This window comes from Trachurus trachurus (assembly GCF_905171665.1).
Source record: "Trachurus trachurus genome assembly, chromosome: 6".
Lineage (NCBI taxonomy): Eukaryota > Metazoa > Chordata > Actinopteri > Carangiformes > Carangidae > Trachurus > Trachurus trachurus.
In genome coordinates this window covers 35,531,357-35,540,297 of record NC_139897.1, presented here as the reverse complement: position 1 = coordinate 35,540,297, position 8,941 = coordinate 35,531,357, and the positions used below count along the sequence as shown (strand labels likewise).

The 8,941-nt window shown below is 46.8% G+C and overlaps 1 protein-coding gene across 1 annotated transcript in view; it reads left to right on the top strand.

Annotated features, from left to right (window-relative positions):
• The first annotated feature begins 296 nt into the window (after positions 1-296).
• The window catches only part of LOC310987749 (transcription initiation factor TFIID subunit 4-like), a 28,900-nt gene continuing 20,255 nt past the window's right edge, over positions 297-8,941 (top strand). The window contains exons 1-6 of the mRNA XM_083974162.1: positions 297-1,115; positions 3,695-4,043; positions 4,964-5,130; positions 6,544-6,621; positions 7,620-7,778; positions 8,758-8,880. Of these exons, the coding sequence (XP_083830288.1) occupies positions 321-1,115; positions 3,695-4,043; positions 4,964-5,130; positions 6,544-6,621; positions 7,620-7,778; positions 8,758-8,880 (1,671 nt within the window). The 5' untranslated portion in view covers positions 297-320. The remainder of the gene's footprint in view (positions 1,116-3,694; positions 4,044-4,963; positions 5,131-6,543; positions 6,622-7,619; positions 7,779-8,757; positions 8,881-8,941) is intronic.

The window sequence follows — 8,941 nt, the reverse complement described above, 5'->3', positions numbered from 1 at the left end:
CTGTAGTAGGCTATGAGCTGTTTTCCTCTCCCTCCTCTCCAATAATATTATATAATATTAGCCTATATCATATTATTTTACATTACATCATATTATATTATATTATATTATATTATATTACATTACATTACATTACATTATATTATGTCACCACAGCTAACCTGTGTCTCTGTAGTATGAGCTGTTTTCCTCCCCCCCTCCTCCTCTCCAACAACACAGAGCAGATCTATGTTGTGCAGCTCTGCGCCCTGAACGCAGCCAGATCCTCGGCGCATGCGCACATTCTAAAATACGATTTGCACAACGGTCCGACATCAAAGATGGCGGGAGCCTCCGACCCACTGGAGGACATGCTCTTCACTGAGGTGGACGAGAAAGCCGTCAGCGACCTGGTGGGCTCTCTGGAGTCTCAGCTGGGCGACAGGAAGGGTCCGGCTGCAGGGCCCGAGGCCGCGGGGGCAGCGGGGGGAGCTGCCGGGGGGGCTGGGGGACCTGCCGGGGCTGCTGGGGCTGCTGAGCCGCAACAAGGGCATCCCAGAGCGGGCTTGACCCGGCAGGAGCCCCGGTCCGCTGCTGGTGCTGCTGCCGAGCCTCAGTCCTCTGCTCCCAGCCTCTCCTCCTCCTCCTCTACCTCCTCTTCCTCCGGAGCACCGACAGCCGGAATCGGACCTGGACCCAGCAGCACCGCCACCACCGCCGCTACCGCCGCCGCCGCCGCTGCTCGCTTCCCCCGGGCTCCAGGTTCGAGTCCGGCTGCTGCTCCTCCTGCTGGCTCATCCTCCTCCTCTGTGGTCTCCTCCGTGGTGGCGGACTCGAACCTGAACCCGAACCGGACCCTTCTTATCTCTTCTCCCGGACTACAAAGTTTGAACGGCACCGGCACCGGCGGCGCAGCAGGAGCAGCAGCAGCGGTAAAGTTGGTGGTGAACTCTCCCGCGGTGCCCCCCCCAACCCCCGCCGTGGCCCTGCAGAGACTCCCCCTCTCCAGCCCGGCGCCCGGTGTCGGTCCCGGTGTCGGTCCCGGTGCCGGGGCAGCTGCCGCCCAGAACGGGGTTGACCCCACCAAGGCCCCCCCCGCCGTGGCCGTGGCCCCCTCGGCCGCCTCCAGCTCTCAGGTAAATAAACTCTTCTCCATCATGGACAAGGACCAGGGGAGTAGCTACCTATGTCTTATGTTCCTCTTCCTCAAAAAGGGTCCTATGTAGATAGTGTCCTATGTTCCCGTGTCGCAATACTGGGGAACATGTTTATCCTGTAAAAGGGTCCTATGTTCCCTGTTTATCCTGTAAAAGGGTCCTATGTTCCCTGTTTATCCTGTAAAAGGGTCCTATGTTCCCTGTTTTTCCCAAAAAAAAGGGTCCTATGTTCCCTGTTTTTCTGTAAAAGGGTCCTATGTTCCCCGGTCGCAATACATACTAGGGAACATAGGACCGTTTTTCCCAAAAAGGGTCCTATTTTCCCGTGTCGCAACACATACTGGGGAACATAGGACCGTTTTTCCCAAAAAGGGTCCTATTTTCCCGTGTCGCAATACATACTGAGGAACATAGGACCTTTTTCCCAAAAAGGGTCCTATTTTCCCGTGTCGCAATACATACTGAGGAACATAGGACCCTTTTTCTGTAAAAGGGTCCTATTTTCCCGTGTCGCAATACATACTGGGGAACATAGGACCCTTTTTCTGTAAAAGGGTCCTATGTTCCCTGTTTATCCCTAAAAAAGGGTCCTATGTTCCCTGTTTTTCCCAAAAAGGGTCCTAATGTTCCCATGTCGCAATACATACTGGGGAACATAGGACCCTTTTTCTGTAAAAGGGTCCTATGTTCCCTGTTTATCCCTAAAAAAGGGTCCTATGTTCCCTGTTTTTCCCAAAAAGGGTCCTAATGTTCCCATGTCGCAATACATACTGGGAAACATAGGAGCCTTTTTCTGTAGAAGGGTCCTATGTTCCCTGTTTTTCCCCAAAAGGGACCTTTTTCTGAAAAAGGGTCCTATAGAGAATGTGAAGCTGACCTCACGCCGCTTTGCGTTGTGGGACGTCAGCGCCATCTTTGGAGGAACGCAAACGTAAACAGAGAGTGGGGACTGGATTCAAGACCCAGATTTAGGCTACTCCCTCCACTGACTGATCCAGACATCGTGAACTATCTGGTTTTTGGTTTTAGTGCATATACGACTGTGGCAGCAGGACTGTCCCACCATGATTACTTTTAAGCGACTTTGGGGAACTTTTTTTAGGGAGACGAGCAAGTGTTCACATCCGCGATCCTCCAAAGATGGCGCCCAATGTCCCACGGCGTGACGTAACTTCACATTCTCTATGTTCCCTGTTTTTCCCAAAAAGGGTCCTATGTTTTCCGGTCGCAATACATACTGTTTGTTTAGGCTACATACCGTTTTTCCCCAAAAGGATCCTATGTTCCCCACTGTGTAGGCTATGTGACAGGGGAACATAGGACCCTTTTTCTAAAAAAAAGGGTCCTATGCAGTTACACACAATGTGCGATGTGTGTAACTGTGTGTAGCAAATAAAGTGCATAGTGACTGTAAGTTATGAGCAGAGTTGTTTAGTTGTTGTTACACAGTGTGATGGCATGAGGCAGGAGAGATGTAGCAGCCGCTGTCCGTCCACTGTGTGATGGAGACGGTGCTGGTCATGGGATCATCCCTCTGTTCCCTGGGTCCTATGTTCCCCGTTGTGTCCAGACTGGGGATGTGTATGTGACAGGGAAACATATGTTCACCGTCTCCATCACACAGTGGACGGACAGCGGCTGCTACATCTCTCCTGCCACATGCCATCACACTGTATAGGACGAATCTCCTTGTTGTTTACAACTACTTCCTGGTAGAAAACCAGCATGAGAACAATAGTGACGGACGAGAGTTTCACTATATTTATCTAATTTTCATGTCACTATGTCACCGTTTAGACTAATCTGATGTTTTTAAAGTTTATAAAACCAATGATTGGACAAACATTACTATTTCTGTGTGCACATTTTTGTAATTAGTCATGGTTATCATAGATTAGCCGGGCTAACGGTTAGCTACCTGTTTAACTTTAATAACTCAGTGACTCAATAAACGCTCCATGAAAAAATATTTTCTCCAGCGGATATCTGAGTTCCAACATGACTGAGCTAACTGGAGTAGTTTCATGTCGTGTCCCACAACGGGAGGGTTTTAACAGCTGACGTCCTGCTGTTAGCTTAGCTACCGCTGTTAGCTTAGCTACCGTTAGCTGTCCCTGTCAGCTGAGCCACTGATGCTTTCTAGACACCGTGATTCCCCCAAACTGAATAAATACAACACATAGCAACACAAAACACACACACAGAAATAGTAATGTTTCTTCAATCATTTCAGATTTGTCTAAACGGTGATAGGGCCTGAAAAATATGATATATAGCTAAACTCTCGTTCGTTACTATTGATCTCATTCAAATTACAGCTGGTTTTCTACCAGGAAGTAGAATGTAAACAACAAGGAGATTCGGTCTATTGCTATTTGCTATTTTATTACGTATAGTTTGTTCTTTATATTCTTATGTTGTTATCGTCACTGTGTAATGCTGCTATCTATCTATCTATCTATCTATCTATCTATCTATCTATCTATCTATCTATCTATCTATCTATCTATCTATCTATCTATCTATCTATCTATCTATCCATCCATCCATCCCTCCAGGTCCTGAACCATAGCAACCCTCTGATGCACACCAAGGTGCTTTCTGGGAACTCCGTCATCCTGACCAGCACGCCGCCGCCGGCCGCCGTGGCCCAGGCCCCGCCCCTCACCGTCACCACGGCCGTGGCCACGGGGACGGTGACGCTGGCGGCCGCCGGGGGGGGGGTGAAGCCCACCATCAACGGCGTGGCTCAGCCCACGGTGGCCGTGGTGCGGCCGCCGGTTGCCGTGGCGACAAGGCCGGGGCTGGTGAACGCCCCCCGGGCCGCGGCCCCCCCGATGCCCCTCGCCGTGCGGCCGCAGCAGCAGACGACCATCCAGCTGCCCCCCGGCTTCTCCATGCCGCCAGGTCAGCACCGCTACCCACAATCCTTAGAGAGCCTGAACGTCGCTCTGCTGCAACAGGTTGATCACTGATCAACAGCTTCATCACAGTGAAACTCAGGTGGTTCACACATGAAACTATTGATCAGTGATCAGGTTATTGATGATGAAACAGTCGACTGCAGTGTGGTCCGGGGTCCTTAACTCTTTTGCGACCACACCAATTGCTCATCACATCCGCTCCGGACCCGCCAACGTTCCCAAACAAATGGAGAACGACGCCCCGGTGTCTCAGCTCTGGTCTCTGCACCGCAACACAAACGCTCCGTAACCCGTAATGTTTTGTTCATGCCGGTTCAGACGACACAATCACACACCGTAACATCGTATATGTTATGTAACGTTTTCCACCGCTACATTTAAAGATGTTTCTCCGGCTTCGTTGTCAACAAACGCACATGGAGGAGAGGAGCGTCACCAGAACAGACTGTCACAGTTCTACTGTCTTTCTGTGTAAATATCTCATGTTACAACATGAAAACCTGACGCTTATATTCAAGTGCGGCCTAGATATTTACAGGGGTGCAAACTCGTCACCTTTCGGCGAAATTCGCCGTTTTGAATCCCAAATGGGTCATTTGTGTGGTTCGTGTAAATCCGCAATAAAAAAAATTTGGTTGGGGGGGGGGTAGAAAGTAGGCTACGGTAAATTGTCCATGATGTTGAGTGTCAGCTGAGTGTCAACTGTTGCCATGGATACATTCACGCTCTCTTATGACGTAATCTCACGGCGCACCACTCCTCCTCTCCCAATAATCGCAAAACAATAACGAATGGAAACTGTCATAAATTTGCATTTGCTTTTTGCGCATTTTCACAAAATCTGCTCGTAAATTCGGGAAACTGTAAACTGTGACATCACGATGCTGCTGTGTGCGTCCTCAGGAATGGTTCTGGTCCGGACCGAGACGGGCCAGCTGGTCATGGTCCCTCAGCAGGTTCTGGCCCAGGCTCAGGCCAAGACGCAGCAGGCCCAGGCGGTGGCCAACATCGCCCAGAGACCCGCCACGCCCACGGCCGGCGCCACCATCCGGGTCACCACCGCCACCACGGTACGTCTGCTTCTGTTGCTACTTGATTCATTAACTCCCTCCCTCCTTCTCTACAAAGAGTCCTCCATGTTGGAGTGGTGTCTGAATGTTTAGTGATTATTAAAGGGATACGCCAACATTTTTTAAATTACGTATCTTGCCTCACTCCCGAGTCCATGACCAGCAGATAGACACCATCCTTTCCACTGTGCGTGCAGTAACAAGGGAGCTGGCGCACAGCTGATTAGCTTAGCTCAAACACTGGTAGTGTATGGGTAGTGTTAGCCTGCCTCCACCTAAAGTCGCTAATTAGCTTAGCTCAAACACTGGAAGTGTATGGGTAGTGTTAGCCTGCCTCCACCTAAAGTCATCAGAGAAACTCTTCAGCAACTCTAAAGGGAAACCGGCGGGCCGATCTTCGTCTCAGAGCTGACAAAACTCTCCGGTAAGGCATCTTGAGCGGTCAAATGCCGCTAACGGGACGAGATCGGTCAAAACGGAGGGTTCAAGCAAAGACGCTTTATTTTGGTTCAAGCTAGCTACATCGAGGGTAGGTTAGCTTCCCAAAGTAAAAGCACAAATTCTATCGTCATGGTTTTCTGTATGTAAAGGGCAACGGGTGTTTTATTTTGTGAAAGTGAAAGCTAACCTACCCTCGATGTAGCTAGCTTGAAAAACACAGTTTTTATTTGGACCTAACCAACTCACGTATCCCTCCGCCCAGGGTTAGCGCCCGCCGATCAGCAGTTGGTTAAGTCCAAATAAAAACTGTGTTTAATTATATTATAGGGAACAATGGAATTGTGTATTATTTTTCAGGTAAAACCTCTTTTAGGCCGTGAAAATAGGCCGTTTCTTTGGGTCTGTTCACAACACTGCATGTTGTAAATCTCTAGGCAGGGCTATTATGGGCTGGCGTTGCTAACGGGAGGAGTGCAGAGAGTCTTCTACTGCAATTAAAGTACTTAGGGGCTATTTGGAGATTATACAACCACACTTTAAAAAAAATGATACTATCCCTTTAATGTATTTTGGCATTTAAATGCACTTCTAAGTCTGAGGTCGTGAAGCTCTGAGTTCCGACTGGTCTTATACGCAGCGTTGATTCACTATGAAACCCAGGTGTGATGTCATCAGTCGTTACTGTGATGTCATCAGTCGTTACTATGATAGATAGATAGATGGATGGATGGATGGATGGATGGATGGATGGATGGATAGATAGATAGATACATAGATAGATAGATAGATAGATAGAGAATACTTTATTCATCTCTAGCAGGGAAATTCAAGTTAGTCCAGTAGCTCACACAACAATGACACAAAAAAGATGAACACAAAAAACATTTTAACAAGTTATTATATAAAACGATGCAGCAGGAACAAATGACCTCTTATGATGTCATCAGTCGTTACTGTGATGTCATCCCTCAGGCTCCTGGGACTCAGACCGTGCGTCTGGCCGCCCCCGCCCCGGCCAGGATGGTGCAGTCCCCCGCCGCCACTGTCCAGGTGAGACTCACCTGTCCCTGTCACAGCTTGTTGACTGTTTCCATGACCATGGTGTAATTAGGCTATATGTAATTGTAATTATATGTTTTTTCTCAATCAATCATGTCAGTCACAGCTACATAGATATATATATTTTTATATAATTCAACGAACCATGTCAAGCACAACTGTATAGATTAGGGGTGTCACGATTCTCCAAATCCTCGATTCGATTTGATTTTCGATTTTAGGGTCACGATTCGATTCCCGATTTTTTTGTCTTTTTCTTACAGCACAGACGCCTGTGCTATTTTCAGACTAGTCTAGTCTACCATCATTGGTTTTATTCATCAAATTTTGTACAGTTTTTTATACATAAGTGATGCAATTTCCATAATGTATCACATTAGGCACTAATGGTCACATTTAAATAATTTCTTTACAATATAAAGGTAACATGCCCCCAAAAATCATGATCCAGGGGCGTCGTCGATCCTCTCTTTGACCTCGATGCTCGAGATCGTGACGTAATTTCGATCGATTTCGATAAAAAATCGAAATCGTGACACCCCTAGTATAGATATATATTTTTATATTTCAATGAATGATGTTAATTCCAGCTATATAGATTATATATAGAATCATGTCCAACCCTGTAACTATGTAAATGTACCTTTCCTGTTATCTACTGGTCCTCTGTCTTCTTGGACTTTTAATGTTAATAGTTGTGTTGTTTTGGGGACAACAGAACTCTAGTACTCACTGTTCATTAATGTGCACTGTCCCAACTACATAAACTAGTAAAGTAAAGTGAAGTGAAGTGAAGTGAAGTAAAGTGAAGTAAAGTGAAGTAAAGTGAAGTAAAGTGAAGTAAAGTGAAGTAAAGTGAAGTAAAGTGAAGTAAAGTAAAGTAAAGTAAAGTAAAGTAAAGTGAAGTAAAGTAAAGTAAAGTAAAGTAAAGTGAAGTAAAGTGAAGTGGTCGATGCTTTGTAACGCTGTGATGTCATCATGTCTCCCAGAAGGCCATCACCGTGGCGCCCGGTGGGACGGCGGTGTCGGTGAAGATGACGACGCCTCAGAAGGTTCCCACGGTGATAACGGCGGGCGGGACGCCGGTCGCCGTTGCCAACAAGCCGGTCGGCTCCGCCCCCATGGCCAGCGTCTCCCCCGTCGCCACGGTAACTACATCATCATCGTGGTTCAGCTTTTTGTCGTGTTAAACAGTTTCAGATCAAGCAACGTGATTTTCTGCTGTAAAAGTGTTTTTGGATCGAGCCTCGGACTTTCAAACCTTTTACAATAATCTGTGGTGGTTCCCTCGGAGACGTGAAACCTTCCCAGTTATTTCCTGAGACGATGCGAGGCAGAGAGGAGCGAAGGCACCAACATGTAGTGTGGACTAATAGATAAGCACCGCTAATGATTTAGATGCACATCTGCCCCGTATGTGCATCTTCAACTCCATCTCTACTCTTATTATCCACCTGATGTTTAGTAGAGAATCGATTTTTCTATTAATCGCTATTTTTTTTCTGGCGATTTTTAAAAAAATCTTTGAAAAGAGATTAAAAAATAGATTTTTTTTCAAAAAAATTTTTTTTCTTTTTGGGACGACCAGTCTTTATTGTACGATCATGTATTCTGTGCCATTACACTCGACAAAGTCAAACCGGCCTGTTGTGTTGGTTTGTTCACAGATATCTATGTGAACAAACGAACACAACAGACAAACTGATGTGATGTGTGTATTGTTTTTTGTAAATATGACTTATGATGTATTATCAAGTGTTTGGTTCAACCTGCTCTTGTTTAAGGAAAGAAAATCACAATAATTGAAATATAAAATCGCAATACTTGTTTAATCAGAATCGCAATTTAAATCGAATCGGGACCCAAATATCGTTAGAGAATCGAATCGGCACAAAAGCGTATCGGCCCAGCCCTGATTTTTAGTCTGATGACGCTGTGTGTCAGTAATGTGACTGTCTGATGGACAGAGCGCTTTTATGCACTCTGTCCGTCAGACATGACGTCATTTTATTTTTTATTACAGTATTGGGTTACCCGGGTAACACCAGGTTAGGATACTCGGTTAGAAAGTTATTCTAAATGCTCATCCCTCCCTAGTGTCTGTAACGTGTCATCGTGTCTCCACAGGAAATGCAGGAGAACGTGAAGAAGTGTAAGAACTTCCTGGCGACGCTCATCAAGCTGGCGTCGCACAACTCGCCCTCGCCGGATACCTCCAAGAACGTGAAGGCGCTGGTCCAGGACCTGCTGGTGAGGCCACGCCCACCTGGGGGGGTGTATGAATGAATGAATGAATGAATGAATTTATATT